The sequence below is a fragment of the Puma concolor genome, chromosome E1 (genome assembly GCF_028749965.1).
Source record: "Puma concolor isolate L17-30 chromosome E1, mPumCon1.1.hap2, whole genome shotgun sequence".
Classification (NCBI taxonomy): domain Eukaryota; kingdom Metazoa; phylum Chordata; class Mammalia; order Carnivora; family Felidae; genus Puma; species Puma concolor.
The window spans coordinates 4,130,138-4,158,091 of NC_141680.1; the positions used below are offsets into that span (position 1 = coordinate 4,130,138).

The window sequence follows — 27,954 nt, forward strand, 5'->3', positions numbered from 1 at the left end:
TTCTTATATTAAGAGGGAGTTTTCTTCCTTTCTATAAATATTTAACCTTCTGTGTTTGCAATAAAATTCTCAGAGTTTTCATTTCATGGGGTTAAAATATAAACTCAAGCAGAGCGTTCACCACGGTGACCTAAATGTAGAGGTTTTGCTTTGAATGGCCCTCTTCATTCTATAAGCTTGACCTGTACGCGCCTTTTAAAATTAAAAACAATTTTCTTAAGCAACGACGTGTTTCCAGTAACTTCTGTCTGTGGGGATTACATTCTAGTTCATTTTCTGGAATCATTTTCTTAATCAAACGCAAAATGGCGGTCCCTTCGGCGAAGCCTGGTGGAAACGGTACCCTGAATAACATTCGAGGGTTTTCTTTTGAAGCTGAACTCTGGCAATTACTGTACTGGAAAAGGCTGTTTTACGACGGGGCATTTCTTCAGGAGAGGAAATGATTTTTGAGAATACTGAAGCCTTTTTTATTCTAAAGCAGGCCAGCAACACCTGTACACAATCTTTGTAGACAACAATAAGACTTTTTCTGAGGTCTCGTGTCATGACCATTTAATTTAATAGCTCTGAGAGTTTACACAGGACACTAATACCTCAGTTAGCTGGCAAGATTGGCGAACTGGGGATTCCAGTTAACTTAATTTTTCCATCAACTAATAGTAACCCATTTATACGCAATGAAATTTCCTCAGCGGGATATGGGGGATCTGGACATCTCTTTTCAGGTATGGACAACTGTTATGTTTTGTCTCTTGGTTTGACATTTTTTTTAGAAGAAAAAAAAAGCGGCATTTCCCCCCCTTCATAAATCTTCACATTAATAAACCAATAATCAAGCACATGTGAGAGACCTCACAAAAAAAAAAAAAAAAAAAAAAAGGGTTAAATTTAACATCGATAGTCTCCAAATAAAGAAAATAAACGGAGGGAGGAAAATAAAATATATTCCTCTCAATCCACGGTAGTGTTCATTTTCACACGCTAGGCATCAGTGTGCACCCGGGGGACACAGAGATAAACAATACATGTTTTTTTGGGCCTTGGAGGCTCACAGTTTATATGTAGAAGAAGTTGAGAACTTCAGAAGATACGAGAAATGACAAGTGTTTAAACATTTTTTTTCCTTTAAAAGCATAAAAAGCTACTCTTGCTTTTGAAAAGTCACGGCAAGTGAAACGTTCTCTTTGTAATAATTAGTGAAAAGAAAATAAATTTAAGGTTGCCCCTAGATCTTTTCACCAGCAGAAAATAAGGACTGGCTTTATATCTGGACTTCAGCTTAGCAGAATTGGAAAGCTTCAAAGGGTCTTAGAAATGTAACAGGTAAGTGGAGAAAAGGAATGGAAAGAACTTTGTAGTTTGACTTGCCCGGGGCCCAAAGACCCCTGGCTGTCCTCAGTCTTGCTAGTTTCTGAAGTCTGTGGCTGTCTTTTAATTAACAGATGCAAAGTCATTCAAAGTCACGGGTGGGGCTTGGTTTCTTTCCTCAGATGATTTCCAGCAGGCAAGAGCCAGGGGTTCCGGGATGGGGCTCAGAAATGTGTATTTTTAGTGAGATTATCATGGGATTCTTATCATTAAGGAAATTTGGAAAATATGCCCCTGGGTAACATCATTTGCCCAAGATATTTGGGGGTGGGGAAGGGGGCAGGGGGCAGGGGGGAGGGGGTGCTGGGAGGGAAGAGCAGATTCCCAGGCTCCAAGACCTGGAGAATCAGGTTCAGTAAGCCTGCGGTGGGGCTCTGCAATCAGTATTTGCAAATTTCAACATGCAATTTTCACGCATGTCTCATACAAATGGTTGCCAGAAACATTGCCCTTGGTGCTAAAGACTTTGCCAAACCCTGTCCTGCTAGTGTTGGACACAAAACAACCAGAATCAGGGGCGCCTGGGTGGCTCAGTCAGTTAAGCGGCCGACTTCGGCTCAGGTCATGATTTCGCGGTCCGTGAGTTCGAGCCCCGCGTCGGGCTCTGTGCTGACAGCTCAGAGCCTGGAGCCTGTTTCAGATTCTGTGTCTCCCTCTCTCTGACCCTCCCCCGTTCATGCTCTGTCTCTCTCTGTCTCAAAAATAAATAAACGTTAAAAAAAAAAATTAAAACAAACAAACAAAAAAACCCAACCAGAATCAGGAGAAAGCCCTGTAGAGGTCCAAAGCACTGATGCAAAGCGTGGGCATCTGGAACGTCCCCGTCTGCATCCGGAATGTCCAGGTCCACCCAGGGCTCTTCCTGCTTCCTGTGGTTCCTGATCTGACCTCTATGAGCCATTTCTCCAAGGCCCGCCTCCACCAGCCCGGGGTTAAGCCCAAAGCATCACAGACAACAAGATGCTTGTCTGTCCCCATACAGGGGCAGACCTAGGAGGCCAATGGGTGCAACTCTGGTAGACTGAAGTAGTGACCGCCTTGGGGAAAAGTGGCAAAATGTCTTTTGGAATGGTCACAGCTTGGTTATATCATGCCTCAAAGTCACAAATGAAACGATGACACATCCCACTGCCTGGTCATAAATGAACACACTGTTTACTACAAATTCTGCTGAAATAAACCTGTCTGCACGTACAGTTGCTAAGGCATTTGTGCTTAGAAAAATAAATACTTTAAAGACAAACAATACCTTCACATTTTCCCTTCAAAAAAATGACTAATGTACTAGAAACTTGTGAGACGCCGTAACGAAATTTTTCTGGAATCCCCATCCTCCTGCATCTCACACTTGCTAGTCACGGCATGGACCTCTCTGGGAATGCCAAGGGAAATATCAGACTTGGTAGGGCTAAAAAAAAAAAAAAAAATAGGGCAAGATCATAAATGGGGTGAACAACTCCACTCGAATGCTTCCCCGTGAAGTCAGTCTGCGTTTCATCCAAGCGGTCAAACCGCAGAAGCACCCTAGCAATTCAGCTGTCCTGATTTCGAACCTCTGCCCGCCTGGATAGAGTCTGCAACTTAACTATTCAGTATGAAGACAAAGTCGTGTACCTGTTAGTGCAGGCTTCTCCGAAAGAGAGAAGGCAAGGTACATGTTTCGCCCCTGCCCCCCACGCACTGATCTCTGACTTGTAAATATCCTTGCAGGACACAGGAAGACGATATTGTCTGCTGCGTTAGGGTGGGCAGTTACAAAAAAAAAATATATATATAGGGGTGCCTGGGTGGCTCAGTCGGTTGAGCATTCGACTTCGGCTCAGGTCATGATCTCACAGCTCGTGAGTTTGAGCCCCGTGTCGGGCTCTGTGCTGACAGCTCAGAGCCTGGAGCCTGCTTTGGATTCTGTGTCTCCCTCTCTCTCTGCCCCTAACCCACTCGCATTGTCTCTGTCTCTCTCAAAACTAAATAAACATTAGAAAAAATTAAAAAAATATATATATATATATCCTCTTGAACACCGCCAGAGCTGAAGATTCTTATGTGTGAATAGGACAAATGGTTCTTTTTCAGTTTGGAAAGAGAAAGCACCTAAAAAAAAAAAAAAAAAAAAAAAAAAAAAGGTTTGGTGGGGAGGCTTTGCCGTGGTATTTCACCTCAACACATCTTTCAAGTCTGATGGCTTGTAAGCTCACGGCTTTGGTTCTGGTCTTCAGCCTTCAGACAACTCTAAGCTGTCCGCAGCAGCTGCAGAGGCCGAGTCTTTAAATGAAATAAAGAAATAATTGCTTCGGGGAACAAAGGGAGGAGAAAAAAAAAAAGCCCCGTTAGCTGAACTACACGGCCCCTTGGGAGTGTGTGTGGTATGTGTTCCTGATTAATATTGTGCAGTGTGGTCAAAAGGAATCCCTGAGCGATCCCAGAGCGTCAGAAAAAGTGTGATGTGGTCAAAAGAGAGGGTTTCAGAAGCATACCTGGGCTCAAATCTCAGCTCTGCCACTGATTAGCTACGTGACCTCGACAAAGGGCCTTGACCTCTTGGGGTCTTCACTGCTTATCTGCAATATGGGAATAACACGACCCACTACCTCGAGGGGACGTGGTGAGGACTGGGGAGGATGAGGTATGCGGTGTGCTGATTTTGCTGAACAGCGAACTGAATGGTGCCCAGGCGGGGAGCCGAATGGTGCACGGGGTCCCTGGAAAGGCTCAGGGATGGGACGCGCCAGGTGGTGCCGAAGGCAGAGCTAGAAATAGAGGGGCTGGTTAAACAAACATGAGCACCGTGACACCCCAGATCCCCTCTGTCACCCCACACAACCAGGCAGCCACCCCCCCACTATGCTCTCGGGAAAGGTGCAGTGGAGAGTGGACCACGGGAGTTGTGAACACGGGGGCAGCAGGCCCAGGAGAAAGAACACATTAGGGGAGAGGCTGAAAATAGGGAAATTAAATAAAAGGTTCATGCGGAACGGTGAGCTGGCTTTCCCCCGCCCCTGTCAGGCTCCCGGGTGCCACCGGCTAAACTTCTACTCTCCAGGCCAGAGACCATAGGTTTCCTCTCAGCAGAAAGGGGTCAACCAAAGAGAAAAGAGAATGGATACTAACATTTGGGGGCCCCAATAAAATGATGAGGTCCTTCCCACTCTGATAATCCTCTGGAGAGACCTGCAACTCAACAGACCCCACCCCCAGCATACGAGCTGTCAGTACAGCTGACACGCAGGGCTCGAACCCACGAACCAGGAGATAGATCACTGACTTGAGCTGAAGTTGGATGATTAACCAACTGAGCCACTCAGGCGCCCCTTTGGTGCCACACTCTCAAACATGAGCAGGTTGCCAAGCATCACTAGACATCTGACAAGACAGAAAAATGGAACAGAACCCCCAAATCATCCCCCCGTTCTCTCTGCCAAACTCCCACCCCCTAAAAAACCAGAAGAAGGGATTGAGAAGATAAAAGCAAAGAACAGAAGTCAGTGCCCAAGAAACACTAATTAATATCCTCCGAGCTACAACACGTAACAAAATATTTTGTGTCTATGAAACCAGAACTGAGCAGCATTTAAAATCAGAAAAGCCGAGCTACAAAACTAAGACAGCAGCAATAAAGAAATTCAAGGGGAGGATCTGAAGAAGCAGTTGAAGAAAGGTCCCAGAAAGGAACAAAAAGACAAAGAAATGAAAAACAGGAGAGAAAAGAAGGAAATCAATAAATTAAGCCAGGAGGCCCAATATCCAACAAGGAACGTAGAACGTACCAGAAGGAAGGAAAGGAAGAAGAGAGAGGAGGTACTTGTCAAAGCTCCAATAGAAGAAAAAATGTCCTGAGCAGAAGGACATGAATTCCAGACTGAAGGGTCCATGAAGTACCCAACGCCGTAACGGGGGTGGGGGTGGAAGGAAGTTACCCAGAGTCGTCCTGCATGAAAGTTAGACTACTGATGCTAAGGAGAAGTTCTTAAAAGCAAAACGGGACGTATGACAAGGTTCAGGAATCAAAATGACACTGGACTTCTTGACAGCCGCACTGGATGCTAGCAGACAATGACCAATGCCTTCAGCTTTCGGAGCACAAAGCGTTCTTCACCGAAAATTCTACGTGCAGTCAATCGGTTAAGCGCTCCAGACATGCACCATCTTGAGAAACGTACTTCCCAGGCCGTCTTCCTCAGAGAGCTGGCGGAGGGTGTGTGAAGGACATAAAACCAAGGAAGAAGATACGAGCTCCGGGAAAGGGGGGCTCCAACGGGAGAGAGGGGGGATGAAGAGTGTCTAGAAGATGCTGAAGAGAAGCCATGGGGCAGCGGAGGTGCACGGGGCCTGGAGGGCTAGCGGTCTGGGCTGGAACAGAAGCAGGGGGCTCAGGAAGGCCGACTCCCAAGCAACATGCAGGAAAGACGGATTATGTGGTGTGCGTTTGCACCAGATCCATGAGTATTTCTTAGCTCGGTAGTAACACAGGGCCAGAATCAGGATGAGCAAAGGGGAAAGACGGCGTAAGTCCAGGACAAACAAAATGTTGCACAAGGAAGGAAATCGGTGACAAACACCAATATTGTCAAAACAAAAATGCTGGGGGGCACTTGGGTGGCTCATTTGGTTGAGCGAACAACTCTTGATTTGGGCTCAGGTCATGATCTCATGGTTTGTGGGATCGAGCCCAGCGTCGGCCTCCATGCCGAGGGTGGAGCCCGCTTGAAATTCTCTCTCTCTCTCTCTCTCTCCTTCTGCCCCACTCGCGCTCACTCTCTAAAATTTAAAAAGAAATCTTTTTTTTTGAAGGAAAAATGAAAATACTGAATCACAATTTACCTAACCACCGTGATTACCCTCTGTTGGTGGCACAAACAGAGGAGTGTGAGTACGTGAGGGGGTGCGGGGAGCAGGCAGTGTAAGAGCTAAAACAGTAGAAGCTAGCGGATGACATCTCAAACTGCAATCCGATCCTATTGGTACAAGCATGTTATTTAGAAGAAAGGACATTCCTGGGGCGCCTGGGTGGCTTTGTTGGTTGAGCGTCCGACTTCAGCTCAGGTCATGATCTCGTGGTTTGTGAGTTCGAGCCCCGCATCGGGCTCTGTGCTGATGCCTCAGAGCCTGGAGCCTGCTTCAGATTCTGTGTCTCCCTCTCTCTCTGCCCCTCCCCTGCTCGCACTCTGTCTCCCTCTGTCAAAAATAAATAAACATTAAAAGAAGAAGGAGGAGGAGAGAGAGGAGGAGGAGGAGGAGGGAGAGGAGGAGGAGAAAGGACATTCCAGAAGAAACAGGAAGGAGGCGCTGAAAGCAGTCTTCTCTGGGGGGCTGGGCACCAGGGGGAAGGGAGGTCACTGCTGCTTTCTGTTTCCTGGTTTGGAATGGACTCTGTACTTCTCTCTGTCTTTGTGAACTATGCCTAGACGTTATTTTGACTCCTCACCAGGCCGGATTCTGTGCTCAATGCCTACTCCTGCTGCTCGCCACGGGTGTCAAGGGCAGGAACGCAGCAGGAGGAGAGCGAACGCCACCTCCATGTGGACCATGTGGAATAAGCAGGTACTGGGTGCAAGAGACAGAAGAGAAACACAGGCCCATGACAGCTTCCGCTTGGTTGCCCAGCAAGCACACTGCACACACATAAAAAACGTCACTAAGCGATCGATATGTTTTATCATAACGTGACTTTCAGGCACAGCCAAGACTGCGTTCAGTTCCTTCCCAGAGGGAGCAAAATCTCGGATCACGTTGTACCACTGTACGTGGAAAGAAGCCTCTGTTGTACGAGTCCCGGGTCTCTCTGGCTGATGTGTGTTCTTTTCAATCCAGTCCACGTAGAGTTGTCCACATCCTGACTAATGATTTGCTCACCTTCCATACGTCCCGTATATACTCGTAGATGACAATTCTGACCATGCCACTCAAAAGCCCCTGTTTGGAAAAGGGGGGAAACAGAGACCCACACTGGTCACCCGTCTAGCACACACCTTCTCACGAGGCTGTGCTGACCACCCCCCGCATGGGGGGCGGGGGGTTCATCCCTGTCTAGGGTCCTCCGCTGGGGAGAATGTTCCTTGGCCTTTAAAAAAAATTTTTTTTAATGTTTGCTGATTTTTGAGAGAGAGAGGTGGGGGCGTGGGGCGGGGCAGAGAGAGGGAGGCACAGAATCCGAAGCAGGCTCCAGGCTCCGAGCTGTCATCACAGAGCCCGACGCGGGGCTGGAACTCACGAGCTGTGACATCATGACCGGAGCCGAAGTTGGACACTCAACCGACTGAGCCACCAAGGCGCCCGGCTCCTTGGCCTTTCCCACTTGACCAAAGGTCAGCTGTAAGCAGGGGATGCTGAACAGCTGTGGTGAGCAAATTCTGGGAAGAAAGAAGGAGTCCATCGGGTCCAAAAGTAGTATCTACACAAACACCGCTAATCAGCCAAATGCACAGTTTCTGGGTGTTCTATGAAATCACTGTTGAATTATACGCTTCCAGTGCTGTGATAAATATTCAGTGCTGGGAAAATGCTTGCCTTTCTTAAAAAAGTATGTCTCTTTTCTGTTAGGGATTATCATCGTGTGACACTTTGCAGTTCTCTTTTCACGTTGGTTTTCCAGGATTCTGTTCTTGGTGCTAAATTTTTTTTTAAGTTTCTTTATTTTTTTTTTTTTTATTTAAAAAAATTTTTTTTTTTTTTTTACATTTATTTATTTTTGAGAGACAGAGACAGAGCGTGAGCAGGGGAGGGGCAGAGAGGGAGACACAGAATCCGAAGCGGGCTCCAGGCTCTGAGCTGTCGGCACAGAGCCCGACGCGGGGCTCGAACTCACGGACCGTGAGATCGTGACCTGAGCTGAAGTTGGATGTTCAACCGACTGAGCCCCCCGGGCGCCCCGTTAAGTTTCTTTATTTTTGAGGGGCAGAGAGAGAGGAGAGAGAGAGAAAGAGAGACAGAGAATCCCAAACAGGCTCCGTGCCATCAGTCCAGAGCCCCACTCGGGGCTCGAGCCCATGAACTGTGAGATCACAACCTGAGCTGAGATCAAGAGCCGGACATTTAACCTTCGACTGAGCCATCCGGGTGCCCCTCTTGGTGCTAAATTTGGTGTTCAAGCATGGCATTACTTGGTGGTTTGATCTACTCTATTTATGCTCTTGGCCCCATGTAAACATTTCCTAATTCTTCAGCAGCTTTGATTTTAAACACACACACACACATACACGTACACACACACTTTATTGTAAACAGCCCCATATGTTCTTTGGAATACAGAGGTTACAAATTATAAACAAGATCTGTCCTGGGATAGAAGCTGGGCTGTCCTCGCTCAAGTTTGCTCTACGAGATTCTTAGATTCTAAGGTGGGAGAAGAAAGTAGGCTTTGGCCAGTGTGGAAGGCTTGCCGGCCGGGCAAGTCCTCATACTTAAGTCCTGGTTGGCGGGCCAAAAACTCTGCGAGCTTATCCACTTACTTATGCCGCTGTGTATATTTGCTGTTGTTTCCAAGGAAAAGTTCTGTTTGACATTCCCCAGCCTTGCCTTAGTTGAACTAAGGAGAAGCAGGATTGTTTTTCTCCTACGCCTCTGTGTTCCCGGGTGTCGGAAGCTGCCGGGACTCGGGCACAAGCTGCTGCTGCACGTGGTCAAAGGGAGACAGCAAGCGGTCACTACACATGGATCTCGGAGGGTGAGTGCAGAGGCATCCTCAAAGCCCGGGACACGGTCTGGAGCGTGGTGCTGGGCGCTGGGGCTTCCGTAGCTAACTGGCTCTCGAGACCCACCCCGGCAGCTAAGGTATGTCACCACCATGTGCTGGCATCTAGAGTAACAGGCACGCCAGGCCAGGGGGGCTCCTGGTTCCCGGTTTGGAGACAGAATGCTTTCCCAAGCCATGGCTCGGAATAAAAATAGAATCTGTTTATTAAACTTGTCTCTTTTCATAACACAACACAGGCTTCGGAAAGATAACCATGCAGCAGACACAATAAAGAGGAAGCATCACACGAAGGCTTCCTAGCGTTCGTTATGGGTATTGGTTGGTTGGGCAAATTTACATTCGGTCCATCGACATTATGGAACCGAGTCGAATCGCTACATGACCGCACACCTCGGTAGCCATGTACGTCCACGTCTACTGACTGATGAGAGCAAAGAACAACTATGGATCACTTACTGTGTGCCAAGCACGGATCTAAGGGCCTATCTGTGCCTCGACTGATTTAATCATTATATGTCTGACGTCGGAGGGATTTCTCACCCTCGCTTCTTGCGTTGTGCCATCCTTCTCACTAGGAGTTCTTTGTTGGCCTTGCAGTCAAGTTAGCAAGGCTCAGTGGCCAACAGCACTGTTGTAGGGGCCAGAGGACCCAAACCCTCAGCTTCCAGGTAAGGAAGGAGGGCAAAGGGGTGTTCAAGGTCACACAGCTGGTGAGGAATGGAGGGGGTTCAAATCCCCAGCCGTCCGCTAGACCCCCTACATTACAAGCCCCCCACCCCCACCCCACCAAGGGAAGTTGTTTATTCCTCCCCAGTTAGGCCAGGCAGGCTTCACAAAAGGGCTAGAATTTAGAGACGAGTCTTGAAAATGAACACATCATAACTCGCGCCCACGAGAAGGGTGGGCGTAAGCAGTGAGGCGACTCCAGAGAATTCTCAAAGACCTGGTGAAGGCCCTTTGGGTCTCCCACTGCAGTGACACAGGAGAGGGGAGAGGGTCTGATCATCTGTCCGGAAACCACGATTGTTAAATATTATAATGATTTTTGGAATGAACACTGCCCGCTTCACTTTGCAAAGAACCTTTGACACATACTACCTGTTCTGAGTTCTGCAGTCACTTGCTACACGGGAAATGGGAGAAGACAAGTCACATTTTTTTTTCACGATGTGCAAAGCTCTATGCTGCGCCCTGATGGTTCGGGAGAGCCAGAAACAGAAGAGGAAGACTCCCAAGAAGAGGAAACTTCTGGAGCGGGGAAGGAACGGCTCTTTCCCCATCATGGGCAGCTGTGGATGACGGAACATCTGAAGCCGGGTGTTTTGGAAGTCAGAGCTTTGTCAGCCTTGTGCTCTTTGGAATGGACATCAAGGAGCAGGCTGGAAACACTGAATCACTAGGCTAAGACCTCTGGGGGCAGGCCGGGTGCACAGGGAAGGAACTCTTAGAAAAAGCCTAAAAAGAGGGAATGTGGGGTGCCTCAGCGAGGGGGCATCAGGAGGAACTGGGGAGGTGGGGAATGCTACGTGTCAGTGTGCATTGTGGACTCAATTATGTCACCCGCCAAAATTAATAAATTGAAGCTCTAACTCATAATATGGACTGATTAAGGGGGTAACAAAGGTTAAATAAGGTCATAAGTGCAGGGTCCTAATCTGGTAGGGCTGGTGTCCTTATAAGGAGAGGAGACACTGGAGGGCTCTGTCTCCCTCTCCCTCCTCCACTCTCCTCCAAGCAGAGGGAAGAGGGAAGGCCAAGGGAAGATAAAGCAAGGAGAGGCCTCACCAGAAATGAACCCCACCAGCACCTTGATCCTGGACTTCCCAGCCTCCAGGACAGTGAAGCCATACATTTCTGCCGTACTAGTCACCTAGTCCATGGTATTTTGTTTTCTTTTTAAAGTTTTCTTACTCATTTTGAGAGAGAGAGCATGTGCACAGGCAGAGGAGGGGCAGAGAGAGAGGGAGAGAGACAGAATCCCAACCAGGCTCCATGCTGTCAGTGTAGAGCCCGACACGGGGCTCGAACTCAGGAACTGTTGAGATCGTGACCTGACCTGAAACCAAGAGTCAGATGCTTAACTGACTGAGCCACCCAGGCGCCCCTAGTCCATGGTATCTTTTTACATCAGCCCCAGCAGACTCGCACAGCGAGCCACAGCCTTGCTACCCCCCAGCCCTTGGCCAGCACTCACTCTTCTCTTGACACGCTGAGTTACCTCTTCCGCGAGACCTTTCTCATCGACCCTCGCCACTTCCTGCTAGACACTCCCGTGGTACACGAAGAGACTTTGTCTCCAAACCCATAATACTTTGACCCGTAATACTCTCACCTAAAAACATAAGTCTATCGGCCCCTACTCCCCCTACTAGACTCCGAGCCCCTTGAAAGAAGAGACGGTTTCATTCAACTTTATACGCCTAGTTCGGGCTGGTAGCAAGCATCTAGTAACTTTATGGACTGAACAAAGCAATGAATGAGTCTAGGGCATTGTTCTTACACTGGTTACTGTGATCACAGTACTTCTGGCCTCCAGTCGGGGGAGCTGGGCCACTCCTCTGGTTAGAGGCCATGCTTGCAAGTTCTTTCTCACTGTGAATGTATGTAAACCCCTTTACTTTGAGTCTGGGTTTGCCTCAGTCAACCAGCTTTCCTAACACCTGCAGATGAAGAGACTGCAGGTAGGCGGTTCTCTAGCTGAGATCTAGGAGCCGAAGCATGGTATGAACATAAATCACAGAAGATGAACATTCAGGGGCGCCCGGGTGGCTCCATCGGTTAAGCGTCCAACTCTTGACTTGGGCTCAGGTCATGATCTCACGGTTCATGGGATCGAGCTCCGTGTAGGGGTCTGACAATGTGAAGCCTGCTTGGGATTCTCTCTCTCTGCCCCTCGCCCACTCTCTCTCAAAATAAATCAATAAACTTAAAAAAAAAGTTTTCTTTTTTCAAAAAGAAGATAAACATTTATCTCACCTATTTTTTTATTTTTATTTTTATTTTTCTACAAATTTCCAGGGTCAAAAATTCCCCCATTGTTTCCAAATGCAAAGGAATTGGACAGAACACCTATTGGCAAAAGCATTACCACACACGACACAATCGCTTTCCTTTTCAGGCATGAGTTCACTTTCCCAAGAAGAGAGCCATTTACAAACCCAAACCCAAATCACAAATGTCAGTTTTCCTGACCTGCAGTTACTTCTGATGCAACCATTTTTTTTTCTGTAACAGACATTTCAGGTGAGGTGGTCAGCACATGCCCTCTCTTAAGCCATCTCCGGCGTCTTTGAAAATTCTGCACAACTTCAGGCTCTTACTATGACTGCACGGAGATGCTTACGTTTTTGTTTTAAATGTTTGTTCATTTTTGACAGAGTGTGAGCAGGGGAGTGGGGGGGGGGGGGGACAGAGAATCTGAAGCAGGCTCCAGGCTCTGAGTTGTCAGCAGAGTCCGATGTGGCACTCGAACTCATTTAACCATAAGATCATGACCTGAGCTGAAGTCAGACACTTAACCGACCAAGCCCCGCAGGCACCTCAGAGAGATGCTAACACTGAAAACCTGTGTCATCCACTCCCTGCCCTGCAGTGATGTGGTGTAGCTACAGCTTGTCCCCAGCCAACCCCTAAATTCTTCTGGACTCTTGTAGTTTCGGATCAGATCTACAGATCTGTACAGAAGGTACAGATTTTGTACCTTCTTCCGGCTCTTTTCATTTGGGCAAACTCATTCCCTGAGTCATAGGCAGTGACAACAAACTCACAATGTCTAATACCCATTTTGGTTGGAAAAGTCTAGAACCCTAAGTAATAGGTGGGAAGGAGGTACACCTTCCGTGTCTCATGAAACACCACAGCACCTGGTGTAGAGCTGGCATCCAAGATAATTGGAGCGACCTTAGAGTATCGGATGTTGGATCTCCGGATACCTAACTCCCAGTTCCCTGGCTTATATGAAAAATTGTTGAGGGAGAAAGGCTTTAAAAATTAGGTGTCAACATTGGGTCATTTTTTCAAGCCTAGGACAGATGATAAAATAATAGCAAAATGAAAAAGACACAAATTTAAGCTGGCTCCCTGACACTGGGCAGAATTTTTCTAGCTACTCTCACTACCCACGTCTGCTACTGCAGATGAACTTCAGCATCGTGATGCCAAGGAGCCCCCGAACACCCTTTGGATTTTTGATTCAGACTGTGTGAAATTTATCAACTGATTTGGGGGAAATCTACATCTCTACACTTGAAGCCAGTCCATCTAGGAAAATGGCATATCCCTATATTTATTCAAATCCTCTCTCTGTAGCTATAATTTTTCCTACTGACTGTCACCCCAACCACCTCGCATGCCCTCCTGATAAAATAAGCGTGCCTGGGTGGCTCAGTCGGTTAAGTCAGTGTCTGACTCTCGATCTTGGCTCATGGTCTCATGGTTCCTGGGATCAGGCCCCACGTCAGGCTCTGCACCAACAGTGTGGAGCCTGCTTGGGATTCTCTCCTTCTCTCCGCTCCTCCCCTGCTCATGCTCCCCCTCTCTCAGAATAAACGGACATTTATTTAAAAAACAAAAACAGCCTGCCTGCGCCCTTGACCACACGTTTAGCCAAACACAGACACTCATGTTTCAGAGACAGACACACAAGGTCCCAGCCGGGACCCAGAGAACCCTTTCCCATGACTGTCCTGATTGCTGTAAGGAAGGCGTGCTTCCAGAGAGGAAGAAGGACTTGAACGTGAGGCTGCCAGTGGCCATGTTCTCCACCATGAGAAGAAAGCCAGTCTGTGGCAGGAAAGTGTGAAGCCAGCCTAGAGATGGTAATGGAGGGATGGAACACAGCCCTACCACTGACCCCCAAGGGTGTCTTTGTGTGCATTAGAAGCAAGTACTTCTTCCTCGCATGTCATAAAACGATTGCCCTCGACATATAAATGTGTGAGGGCTGTGGCCCCGACTGGCAAGCCTGTGGGTCTGGAGTTGTGCACACTCCCAACAACTGGGCCCTGCAGTCCTAACACAAACAGTCCTGGGAGCTTCAAGAATCACCTTCTGCTCCCTGAGGCCTCAGATCCCCGCAGTTCCCCCAGGGAACCATGCTGAGCACTCCTCCTTTGGCTTTTCTTCAGCTACAGCTGGGTCTTGAACCTGAGTAGTGTTCTATAGTTTTCTATAGACCTCAACTTCTTGTTGAGTTTTTGTAGCTGTTGTTACTGTGCCCCTTCTCTGTGTGACATTTTCTTCCTTTGTGTATTTTCGAGAGAGAGAGAGAGAGAGAGAGAGAGAGAGCGAGCAAGCGAGACAGGGACAGAGAGAAGGAGACAGAGAGTTCCAAGCAGGCTCCACGCCGACAGCAGAGAGCCCGACGTGGGGCTCGAGCTCATGAACTGCAAGATCATAACCTGAGCCAAAGTCAGATCCTCGACCAACTGAGCCACCGAGGCGCCCCTCTGAGTGACATTTTCTAACTGGTTACAGGTGCTTTGTGAGACGCCAATCTTTGTATCTTCGTCTCATAACTGGCAAAAGACTGGGCTTTCTTTGTGGTTTTTAGTTGATTCTCTTAAATTTTCCAGGTAGTTCACTGTAAATGTTTACGAACCTGGTAGTTTTGATTCCTCCTTTGCTCTGAGCTGTCAGCACAGAGCCCGACGTGGGGCTCGAACTCGTGGACTGTGAGATCATGACCTGAGTGGAAGTTGGACACTTAACTGACTGAGCCACCCAGGCGCCCCAGAAGCCAAGCTTTCAAGTTAATGACGGGTGTCAGCAGTGAGAGGGGACATTCTTATTTTGTCCCTGATCTGATCTTCTAAGTTTTTACCATCAAGCAAAATGGTAGCATTTAGTTTGTGATAGTTGTTACTGAGCAGAATGAAATATCCTTTATTTCCTAGTTTGAAGAACTGCTGGGTTTTTTTTTTTTTCATTTTTAGTTTTTTGTCTCCCCCAATGCTCAACGTATATTATTCTCCAATAACTCCCCAGCGTTGGGCAATTTATATATGCTTTTTCCCCCATTTATATATATTATTTGGTCTCTACCAGTCTTGACCTGTGTATTTTAATTTGGGAAGTCTGGTGTCTTCTTGTGGTGTTCTACCAGCCCCTTTTCACACAAATCGTTCTTCAGATATGTGTTTTGAAGATATAGTCTCCTAGCCAGGGGCTTGTCTTTCCATTCTTAGATTGCTGTCTTTCACAGAGTGGACACTGCAAATTTAATAAAGTCCACATTATCATTCTCTTCACCGATCATGCGTTTTGGGTTGTACATGAAAACTAATCACCAAACTCTAACCCGTGTAGATTTTGTCCTAAATTCCTTTCTTTTTTTTTTTTTTTAAGCATGGTTTTGCATTTTCTGTTTCAGGCAGCGAATACTTTTGAGTGAATTTACGTCGAAGGTGCAAAGTTTATGTCTTTGTTCATTCACGTCTTTGTCGATGTCCACTTGTGCTCTCGTTTGGTGACAACGACCGAGACGAAACACGAAATAAAGTGTCTTTTCTGCGCTGGTGTGCCTTTATTCCTTTGACCCAGCTCAGGCTGTCTGTATCTGCGTAGGTCTGTTCACGGACTCTCTGTCCCGTTCCGTTTGTCTGTGTGTCTACTTATCGTATATCGTAGCACGTCATGCTCTCTCCTAGTTATCACAGCTTTACAGTAAATCCTGAAATTAGGAGTGTGAGTTTACGGACTTGTTCTTCATCAGTCCTGGTCTAGGCTAGTCAATGTTTAAATCAAGTCTGTCGATATTTACAAAAGAGCTTGCTGAGATTTTTATGGGGATTGCACCGGACCTTCAAATCAATGTACGAGGAACCGATATCTTAATAATACTGTGCCTTCTGGTCATGAACAAGAAACCTATCTCAAGCGAATTATTCTTCTTTCATGACTTTCAAGAGTATTTCTTCGTTTTAAAATTTTTAGTCGCAACTAATTTAAACTGAAAAAAGAAAACAAGCAAAAACAAAGACAGTTCGCCCATTTCTCCCAACCCTTGCCTTTTGCAACTACCAATCTGTTCTCTGTATCTGTGAGTTTCTTTTTTTTGTTTGTTTAAGATTCCACACACACGAGAGATCATATGGTATCTGTCTTCCGTGACTTATTTCACTTAGCATAATGCCCTCCAGGTCCATCCATGTTGTCACAAACGTCATGATTTCCATCTTTTTTATGGCTGAATACTATACCATTTGTGTGCGCGCGCGCGGGTGTGTGTGTGCGTGTGAGCGCACACACATACCATATATAGGTCTTTATTCATTCATCTGTCAAGATACTTAGATTGTTTCCATACATTGGCTATTATAAATAATGCTGCAATGAACATGGGGTGCATGTTCATTTGAATTAGTGTTTTTGTTTTATTCCGATAAATACCCAGAATATGCTGGTCGTATGGTAGTTCATTTTTAAAAATTCTTTAAGTTTATTTTGAGAGACAGCATCAGCAGGGGAAGGGCAGAGAGAGAGAGGGAGAGAGAGAGAGAATCCCAACTCACGAACCATGAGATCACGACCTGAGAGGAAACCAAGAGTCGGATGCTTAACCCACTGAGCCACCCAGGCCCCTGTGTGCTTTTTTATTTTAAACTAAGAAGAGATACTGAATCTTACTAAAAGCCTTTTTCGTTCTGAGATACGGTATATATGTCATCTTTATTGGGTTTTGATATCAGAGTTATTCCAACTTCATACGGTGAAACGGGAAATTTTCCTTCTTCTCGGTATCCTGAAACAGAAACAGTCTATATAACACAGGAGTTGTTTCTCCTGGGAAGTTTAAAAGAATTTGCCTGTAAAACTGCCCATCACCAGACCATTTGGGGAAAGATACGTGCTTCGTTTTTTTTTTTCCTTGTTTTTGCCACTGGGCTGGGCACACTTTTATCTATTTAGCCTTCTCAGAGACACAGCTTTGATATTTACGAGTAAGTCTACTATATGTATGTTTGCACACGCAATGAATGGTCACCCCTCTAAAAGCTTTCAATGATTTCTTTCCACCTGACGATTATTACACTTACATCCTCCATGTTGGCGTATCTCATCTGAGCTATTAGAATAGTATCTCTCATCAAGAAGACTTGGCAAATGCTGGACCCTCTGTATATCTCCTCAAGCCTCCAGCACACTCACAGTCCCCAGGCAGGACCCTCTGTCCCTCTGCCTTATCGGTGGCATCACAATGCTGCCTTTGTGGGCTGCTCATGACATTTCTTTACATGCTTGATTTTACAGGTCTGCTTTTCAAAGGAATTTACTCACACCCACCCAGCTTAATCCCGAACATTAGGTGGTAGGAGGTGACTTAACAGTTTTCTATTAAAATAACTGTAATAATATAACGAGATATATTTAGGGATAATACACATGCAGTAAGGAGATAAGTGCTTAGACATAATTTGCTAACTTTTAGCAAGTCATTACAAGAAGGAGATGAGCTCATGTAAGAATTGGCCAGTTCAGGAGCAGAGGTGGAAAGAAAAGGTCTAGAAAATTTGGTGGAAAAACCAAGCACTGCCACACCCTGAAGAGCAGGAGGTAAGACTGTGGCTGTTCAGAGCCTTCCTTAGCAGCCTCCCAGGAGGCCAAAGAAAGAGGTTCAGCCTCAGGGTTACTGCCATCCCTCCTAAAGCCACCTTTTCGGGGACCCCCTCCCTAAAGTAGTTGTTTTTGAAATGGGGAAGACAGTAAGAGTCTAGCTGGAAGTCAGAGGATCAGCCAGAACTATGTGCAGAAACGGAACTTGGCTGTGGTTCCTGACATTCTTAAAGAAACCATAATCCTGGGGAAGAGATGGGCAGAGGAGATACAAATAGCTTGTGTTTCAGCTTTGAGGTCACGAGTCCACGGGGAGCCACCTCAGAATCTACTGGGGAAGACTTTCCGTCTGTCAGAAACCCTGGCCTTTGAGTCAGATGTAGAAACTAGACGGGGCTTGGGCTTGCTCCCATGGGGAGAGGGCGTGTTCTCTGGGTAGACATAAGTTGGCCTCAGATATGTGGGTGGCCAGGCTGCGGGGGTAGGTGGAGGGAGGGGGCGACGGTGGACGAATCCTCCAGAATTCACCTTCCCTTTCCTCAACACTAACAGAGTCCATTTTCCAGCTAGGTGGGCACGTAGCTGAATCCTCACTAAGGAAAGTGAGCCTGAGGGGTGTGTCCCATCTCTGGCTCCGAAAACATGAGCAGCGGGTGTTCACACTCTTCTTCCTGAGGTACAGCCAGATGTGCCCGTGCCCTGGCTTTGACCGTGGTGACGAGGATCCGTACAGCACAGGGCAGAGACAAGACAGAGAGGGAGAAAGAGAGGGCCGAGAATGTTCCCAGGAAGAGGCAAAACCATTAGGAACAGAATTCAGATCAGTGATTGTCAGGGACTAGGTGTGTGTTTGGGGGTGGGGGGGGTGGGGACGGGACTGACAGGAGCAGGAGGGAACTATTTGGGGTGGTGGGAATATTCAATATTTTGATGGTGATGGTGGTTACACAATATATGTTGTCAAAACTCACAGAGCTCAAATAAAAAAGTTGTATTTTACTGTATGGGAATTAAACCTTAAAACTTAAAGAGAAAAAAAAAGAATGACCCCCATGGAGAAGAGACCTCCCTTTTTCCCACCTCAAATGCTCACTTAAGGGCTGTTTTATGAGACAGAAATACAGTTTGTTTGTTTGTTTTTAAGATTTTTAAAAAATGTTTATTTATTTATTTTGAGAAAGAGTGTTAGCAGGGGAGGGGCAGAGAGAGAAGGACAGAGAGAATCCCAAGCAGGCTTCGTGCTGTCAGCACAGAGCCTGACACGGGGCTCAATCCCATGAACCGTGAGATCATGACCTGAGCCGAGATCAAGAGACGGACGCTTGACCGACGGAGCCACCCAGGTGCCCCCAGGAATACAGTTCTCTGCTGTATAAGCCACTATATTGTCCTGACGTGTGCACATGTGTCTCTTATACACACAGAAAATATTAACACCGGTAAAGAGAAGAATTAGGGTCATTTCATTGTCCAAGTTTTGTTCATCTATATTTTGTTCGGTGAATGTGTAGTAACTCTTTCAAATCTCTAATAATTTTACAACACGTAAAAAGATATTTTAAGGAACGTCACATAAGTTATATATATTTCCAGCCAAAAAGTTCAAATAAATTGTCGGGACTTAAAAATTAATCTTGCCAATTAGTACGTGATCAGCCATAATCAGTAGGGCTAAGGGGGGATTTATGTTACAAATGGTGTTCGAACAAACAAGCAGCCATCTGCAAAGAGAAAAAGTCGCGTCTACACTGCATACACCAGGGTAAACTCCAAATGGATCAAAAATTTTAAAGCAACAAACAAAACCATTAAAGTCGCAGGAAACAAATCCACAGAAGAATTCCTTGATGTCTTTGGAGTGGGGACAAACTTACCACAACTTAAAAATCTGCATGTCATAAAAGAAGAGACTGATCATAACAATCACATAAAAATTAGAGACTTTTAGTGGCAAAAAGTCATCATAAGCAAAGTTAGACAAATAAATTAGGGGAAAAAATATTTGGAACTCACTATTGCAAGAGATTCTTCTCCTGAATGTATAAAGGGCTCCTCAAAATTGTTAAGAAAAAGACCAGCCATAGAAAAATGCACCAACGTCAACAGAATGTTCAGACCAGAAACAGAAATGGTAGCAAAGATCTTTCAAAAGGTATTTTGTTTCACTCACAAGAAAAATACAAAACAAAGGTGTTAGGTTGAACCATAGGAAAGTACCATTTCTAGCCCACATCAATTATGATTTCATGTGGTTTAACCTAATACAATGAAATGATATTTTTAAACTATCAGACAGGCAAAACTCTAAAACCTTAGCGGCAAACTCTTTTGGCAAGGCTGTGGCGAAATGCTCTTACTGCTGGAGGTACCAACCCGTGCTGTCCCTACAGAGGGCGATCCAGAAAAACTTATCAAAATATCCACCTCTGGGAATTTCTCCTACAGACATACCTATACATGTATATAATAAAGGACAAGGTGGAGAAAAGTCCGTATATATGCGATACACTATCTTCCATATGGGGGAATAGGGATATGGCATATATATACAGGGATGTGATACACACACACACACACACACACACACACACACACACACACACCTGCATCTAGGAGACAAAAGTAGTTACCTGTATGGTGAAGGGAGAGAAGGAGAGAAGAGGAGAGGGGTAGAATTTCTCAGGGTACACAGGGTGGGTTGTATTGGCAGTTAAAATACATATTCAAAATAAATAGTAAAGAGAAAAATTAAAAAGTAACATTGCAGGTATTAAAAAAAAAAAAGACCATTAAAATGACTGCTCTGTCTTGGTCCTAACTAGTCAACGTCACTACAATATATAATTTATGTACTTACAAAGATTTTTTAAAAATATTTTTTAATGTTTATTTATTTTTGAGAGAGAAATACAGAGTGTGAACGGGGAGGGGTAGAGAGAGAGGGAGACGCAGAATCTGAAACAGGCTCCAGGCTCTGAGCGGTCAGCACAGAGCCTGACGTGGGGCTCGAACGCACAAATTGCGAGATCATGACCTGAGCTGAAGCCGGACGCTTAACTGACTGAGCCACCCGGGCGCCCCATGTATTTATAAAGATTTTTTACCGCTAGCAACAAAATAAACAAAAACCCCATGAATCTGAATTCCCTCACTGGGGCAGAATATTTTCCGTCTGCCTCTCTGGGTCCTTTCTGGCCGCTGGTTTGCAGGGCAGGGGGGCTCATCTGCCTCACTGCGGCTCCCCTGCCTTCTGGCTTCCTCTTGGGTTTGGTTTCCAGCCTCCGGGTCGAGGCACTCGCTTCAGCTTAGAGGTCTGGAGACAGGGAGGCTGGTGGGTTTCTCCTCCGGCTTCCTCTTTGCTTCGGCACTACCCTTACAGCCACACTTCCACACTTCCCGTCTGCTGCCCCTGCTATAGTTTGAGCTCTTACTAAGTTTCAGGAGCACGGCTTTCCTCCCCCTTGCTCCTTTGGGGTGGGGCGGTGGGTGGGTGTGGGTAATAGTTTCCTCTGGTTGCTGGTCCCTGGTGCCTGGTGGGTCTTCCCCTCCCCTGGACACCACCCAACTCAGGACGCCACCTATTGTATGCTGGAAACCTGGCCCATCTATTCAGGCATCTGTTTCTTTTCTTAGTTTTATATCGTAAGGCCGGTGAATTCATGGGCTATTCATGGGCTAGATACATTCTGCTCCCATGTATCTTTACACTTTCCAGGCTCACGATTAGTTTCTTCTATCACAAGCCTTTAGATTCTTTCTGCGTAGCCATCCGTCAACCCAGGCCCTCATCCCGACGTCCCTCGCCAGAAATACCTTCAACGATCGTGCTGTCATCTATCCACCCATTCGACACGTACTTTTTGAGAACTGAGTTGCTGAGATTCCCGTGGTGGTGTGTAAAAAGCAGACAAGATGCTTACGAAATCATAGGACATCCAATTTTCGTGGGGAGGGAGATAAATCGTCTGACCATACAAAAAATGCAGAATCAGAACCACGAAAATGTTATGAGCTGCGTGGTGGTGCCTGGGTGGCTCAATCGGGTGAGCATCTGACTCTTGATTTCAGCTTGGGTCGTGATCTCATGGTTCATGGGATTGAGCCCCGTGTCGGGCTCTGTGCTGACAGTGTGGAGCCTGCTTGGGATTCTCTCTCTCTCCCTCTCTGTCTCTCCCCTGCTTGCGCTCTGTCTCTCTCAAAGTAAATAAACATGAAAAAGAAAGAAAACGCTATGAAACACAGCTGCAAGAGAGCCCAAGACTCCCTGGGATGGGAAACAGAAAGGGCTTCCCGGAGAAAGTGACCTTTGAGGGGCAGTTGGTGGTTTTGATGGATCAGAAGGACGGGAGGGCCTCGGCCAAGCAGGGAGGAAGGGAAGCTGGTATTTCTGCTTCTTCCTCCTTGCACAGTCTTCTTTCCAACAGGAACTTGCTCCCTGCCTCCCTACCCCCACCGCTGGCCATGTCATGCGGGAAAGAGAGTATCTTTGTTCTGACCCACTTGTGACCTGCTCCGAGCCCGTTTCTGTGCTCTCGTGTCTAGGTAAGATCTCATGCGACCCTGTCTGTCTTCCACTGGCACAGTGCAGAACGTTCTAGTGCCCTCCCTCCAAAGTGGACTGTATTCCAATGATCTTTCTCCTCAACAGAAAACCCATTTTGCACTTGTTGGCTGACGTGTTACTGCATTGACAAACTCCAGGATCGATGTGACGTGAGCCTGAAAACAGTACAATTGGAAAATTTGAGGAAGCAGATTGTACTTTCCCTAAAGTAATATTTCTAGCTGTTGGTTTGCAGGGAACAGTTTATTCTTCCATGCGGACTTGACTTAACAAGAAAAAGAGGTTTTGGGGGCGCCTGGGTGGCTCGGTCGGGTTAAGCGTCCGACTTCTGCTCAGGTCGTGATCTCGCAGTCTGTGAGTTCGAGCCCCGCGTCGGGGCTCTGTGCCGACAGCTCGGAGCCTGGAGCCTGCTTCCGATTCTGTGTCTCCCTCTCTCTACGCTCCTTTCCCGCCCACACTCTGTCTCTGTCTCTCCCTCTCAAAAATAAATAAAAACACTTAAAAAAAGAAGGAAAAAGAAGGGGTGGGGGCAAATGAGTGTGAACCAGTGGCAAAAACAGAAACCTTCCCCGACTCCTTCAAGTAGCCAAGGTCCAGAGCTATTTGCAGAACGGCCCGTCCCATCCCTGGAAGGACTTTTTTTTTTTTTTTTTTTTTCCTCACCCGTTTATACCGCAAGGGAAAATATCTTCCGTGAAGCAAACACTTTTTAAGATCTCAGCTTTTCAGATGCGTGGTACTCGTGATAAAGGGCGTTTTCAAGCCTCTTCTTCCCGTAACCTGCCAGCCACCATGGGAAACCATCAGCCCAGGCCGCCACAATTAACTCAGGGCTGCTGCTCCAAAGGCTCACACGATTCCCAGCCACTTATCATGCAAACAACCTGGGGGACTAATTTTCCTGGCAATGCAGTAGGAGGGGTAAATTACTGAGATAAGTAGATTATTGGGGAAAAAGTCACACTCGGAGGCCTTACGGAATGATTAAACCCTGGGAAATTCATCCCCCGAAGTCCCTGGCCCCTGACAGTACACACTCATTACTGGCTCCCGGATAATCTACAATGAAGAACCTTCTTTGGGAAGCAAGAAGGACTCCCATCCCGCTGAATTTTCATTTAACTTTTCAAACAGTGAGCTCTGTGGTTTTACGGGTGACATGAAAGGAAAGGTGGGGTGGGGCGGGGGGAGTTATCGGACTTGTAATTATGTTTTTTTGAATTTCTAAAACAGAAGCACGGACACGAAAGCCAATAAAGTGGTTTGTCTAGGAAAATACGGTCTTCCCGACCTCTCTGCATTAACTTCATGAAGTCCACATCAGTAGAAACTGCTTCGTATTCGATTAATAGGCACGGTCAAGGCCACTGTCACGCTGTATCTTCTCCGGAAGAAGTACTTCCTTATAGCACACCGTAATTAAATGGGCTATTACTAGCGAAGTTCATGGACGGCCTGAAATGATGTTGCGGGGAAAAAAGAACATCCAGGAACGTAGGAAAATAACTTAAATGTAACCACGCGCTGGAGACAGAAGGTGAACCATTTCTGGCAAGAGGGAAAACCCAACAACCCTACTAAACCAACGGGAGCTCTGATAACCCAACTCAGAATAAGATAACCTGGCGGTGGAGGCTGTGAGTGTCCACGCTGTGTGTGCCACAGCAGCGGAACTGTGAGCAGAGGGCATGACGAGCGGGGCCCTTCCCCCTGAGCAGCGAGGCGGCCACGCGGGCATCGGGAACAGAGCAGCGCAATCACTGCCCCCGCGTCACCCCGACTGTGCTCAAGGGATTGTCAACTCTGTCGAGCTCAGAGGAAAATAATTTAAGAGAGGGGACTGAGAGCCCCTGCTTCTTTTCTTATAGATGAATATTCACCAGCTCCCAGGAGCTGAGGCTTCTTCCCACCTGTCCAACAAAGCAGAGCAACAGACCAAGTGTGGCCTGAGCCAGGATGGGCCAGGAGGGTGAGGGCCAATGAGGCCGAAGGGGGCTGCTGGGGAGACAAGTGGATGATCGAGCAGGGACTCTCGAAAAGGAAGGTTTGCTTTGCGGGGCACAATATAACCTGTTCTTCTGCCTCCATACGAAACCTTCAGTAAACTAATTTATCGTGTTTCTTGAAGCTGATTTTGTGCATGGGCAACAGGTACGTGCTTGTTTGGGGGAGGCGAGCGTGATATGATGTGCTGGAATTAACCCTGTGGGGAGGGGATGGATCTGTTCACATTCAATTTATAATAGGCTACCCCCATTCCCAGTTTTCCGGATGAAATGCCTGAAGCCTACAGAGGTTCCGTAACTTGACCAAAAGTCTCCGTGCTTGAGCTGGGATTCAGATCTACGGTCTGGTTTTGGAACCCAAAGTGTAAATACTACACAGGATTTATCCTGGAGGACGGCAGAGAGACAAATGCTAGCTGATGCCCCAAATGGCCACACTTCATTTATCAGAGTGCACATTTCTGCATGGAACAGAACTGGTATTTTGGAAGAGAAGGCGTCCGCAGGGTAATACGGAAGATCCATCACCGTAGCTCGTCAACAACTGCCTGAAACATTTATCTGCAATAGCGTGACGCTATCTTCCAAGACAGAATTGAGATTCAAACCAGAATGCACAGAAAAGAAGTCGTACGGGAGGGAAAAAGAAGAAAGCTTCCCGTTAAAAAGGAAAACATGTCTTTGATATCCATGTACAGACACAAGGAGGAGCACCTGGGTGGCTCAGGCGGTCAAGCGTCTGACTCTTGACTTCAGCTCAGGTCATGATCTCACAGTTTGCGAGACCGAGCCCCGTGTCGGGCTCTGCACTGACAGCACGGAGCCCGCTTGGGATTCTCTCTCTCCCTCTCTCTCTGCCCCTCCCCTACTCAGGCTCTCTCTCTCTCTCTCTCAGAATACATAAAAACATTTTATTTTTTAATTTTTTTTTTCCAACGTTTATTTATTTTTGGGACAGAGAGAGACAGAGCATGAACAGGGGAGGGGCAGAGAGAGAGGGAGACATAGAATTGGAAACAGGCTCCAGGCTCTGAGCCATCAGCCCAGAGCCCGATGCGGGGCTCGAACTCACGGACCGCGAGATCGTGATCTGGCTGAAGTCGGACGCTTAACCGACTGCGCCACCCAGGCGCCCCCATAAAAACATTTTAAAAAATAACAAACTAAAGATACAAAGGTATCTTGGCATCCCTTAAAATAGGTTTAGGGAATGCAAACAGAGTACAGCTATTGAGAACGCGGCTCAGCCACTTACTAGCTGTGTCACCTTGGGCAAATCACTTAAGGTTTCTGTTCTTCAGTTTCTTCACTGTAAAATATAGACATTAAATGTCTCTACCTCATCGAATCGTTGTGAAGATTCAACGTGAGCACACTGAAATATGTTCAGAACAGTGCCTGGAATGTGGTAGGCACTTTATAAGCATTAGCTAATGTTATATTCTTAATAACAAAATATGGGGGGTACCTACACCAGCATGGAGTGTTTTAGGGGTTACAATAAGAGGCAGTAAATGCACAGCTGGGCCCCAAATTTAGGCGAGTCTGGTGGAACACGTCCAGCTATGGCTCACGGAGGAAGAAAGCTGAACCGTCTGTTAGGACAGCAGAGAAGGACCCTGAGGGGTACTCTGAGGTTAGAGCATGGGTACATGTGGAGACTGTGCAACGCTAGGAGGCTGGGCCAGAGAGGGGAACTTTTAGAAGTGATACAGCTCCAGACACAATCCCTCCAGGCCACAATCACGGGGAGGGAGAGATGATGAGACTATAGTGTCGCAGAGACCACCGTGTAGAATCTTCTGCCCCTTAGCATGATGGCAGAAAAATGGAGAAAGAGGTAACTGTGAATCGAGAGTCAAAAACCTCAAGGAACACAGGTGGGTGACTGGGAAGTCCAACCAAATTATACCAGCAGGGCTTTGGGCTGTTGTGACTGCATCCACTCTAGCTAGTTTAGGAAAAAAAAGAAAAAAAAGGGGGGGGGGCACTGGTGCTTGTGGAACCTTTAGGACAACAAGAAAACCAGATCTGGGGGACACACGACCAGGACCAAAAGAGCCAGACCCTTCCACACCACTGCTGCAGCTGCCTGCCCACATCTTGTAGAACAAGAGGAACTAGATGCCAGAATCTTCTCTGAGCTCGTCCAAGAGCCCAATATGCTCCACCCCCATGCCCATCAGGAGATCCGATCTCCCTGGGCATCGCTAACACCTCGCACTGGTCTCTCCTGTCTCCACATCTTCTTTTTTTTTAATTTTGTTTTTTCAACGTTTTTATTTATTTTTGGGACAGAGAGAGACAGAGCATGAACGGGGGAGGGGCAGAGAGAGAGGGAGACACAGAATCGGAAACAGGCTCCAGGCTCTGAGCCATCAGCCCAGAGCCTGATGCGGGGCTCGAACTCACGGACCGCGAGATCGTGACCTGGCTGAAGTCGGACGCTTAACAGACTGCGCCACCCAGGCGCCCCATGTCTCCACATCTTCTAAGGTGGAAACCAACCACATGTGGAGCTCTCGTGGCAAGGAGCCGGAGGAGTGTGCCTTCCAACTTTCCTGCCCATGTAATTCAGGGAGGAGAGGTGGGAGGGGCTGGCAATGGCAGCGAGGGGGATGGAAAGGAGCCTAGGGCACGACATGGCATGGGCCTCCCTGGAGGGGCTGATAGGAGGACAGAGTGCTGGGAGGGAGGGCAATAGGAGTTGTATTTTTGTGGTTCTAAGACATCAAAGTGAGGGAAGGACAAAGACCCTCGATTGAACAAGGTGCTATCGGAGAAAATCTACGCTTTAATAAGCCAGTGCTACAAGCAATGTTCCAGGAAAAGGGATAACTTCATGAATACACATTATGAGCATCTTCGAAATTCTGGCTCCAGTCAAGATGAATTTCTCTTTGTACCCTGGACTCACCTTGAGTTAATTTCTCACCTTCACCTCCATTTATCCAAATCCTCTGTCTTTCAGTGAGCCATTCTGCAATGAGCCTGTTTTAATTTCCCTTACACCATGCAGACACTGGCCGGACGTAATCTCTCCCTTTACTTGAAATTCCCATAACATTTTACCTACACTCCTCTTACGCCGTTGATCTCATTTTGCCTTGTATTTGGGAGTTACTTAGACAGCTGTCATCTCTCCTTCTGGAGGCAGCGTGACTAATCAGACAGACTTCTGGGTCCTTTTCAGCTCCTGGTACAATCCCTTGTGGTCTAAAATGTGATGGTGGGTGACGAATGAATAAATTATATCCATCATAAACTCTTCGCTGTATCATGGGATGATGTCCAAATTCGGTGAGGAGAAAGACTGCCAGATACCTCACCAATCTGTTCTGAGGTTCATTCTAACCAAAATGCTAAGTCTATGGGGTGCCTGGGTGGCTCAGTTGGTTAAGTGTCTGACTCTCAGTTTCGGCTCAGGTCATGATCTTGCGATATCATGAATTCAAGCCCCACATTGGGCTCTGTGCTGACAGTGCAGAGCCTGCCTGGGATTCTCTCTCTCTCCCTCTCTCTGCCCCTCCCTTGTGCACATTCTCTCTCTCTCAAATTAAATAAACTTAAAAAAAATGCTAAGTCTCTAAAAATGCCCATAATCCTGGGCCTTGTTCTACCTAGACCATGGGCTTCCCACTGGATTATGGGATTAGGAATATGTCTGTTACATCTTTATAGTCCCAGTAATGCCTATGGCGGTACACACTGGAAGAACACTTGTTGACTTGTCTAAGCCCCAGAGGCTATTGGGGACATGTGGGTGGGTC

The 27,954-nt window shown here is 46.9% G+C and overlaps 1 protein-coding gene across 2 annotated transcripts in view; it reads right to left on the reverse strand.

The window, feature by feature from the left end:
• The window catches only part of STX8 (syntaxin 8), a 220,894-nt gene that overhangs the window by 25,307 nt on the left and 167,633 nt on the right, over positions 1-27,954 (reverse strand). Inside the window, exon 8 of one of the 2 annotated variants that reach the window (XM_086686005.1) lies at positions 6,994-7,281. The exons of the other annotated variant lie outside the window; for it this stretch is intronic. Coding sequence (XP_086542131.1) covers positions 7,094-7,281 — 188 coding nt within the window. The 3' untranslated portion in view covers positions 6,994-7,093. Of the gene's footprint in view, positions 1-6,993; positions 7,282-27,954 lie in introns of those variants that run through there. 2 annotated transcript variants of the gene reach the window in all.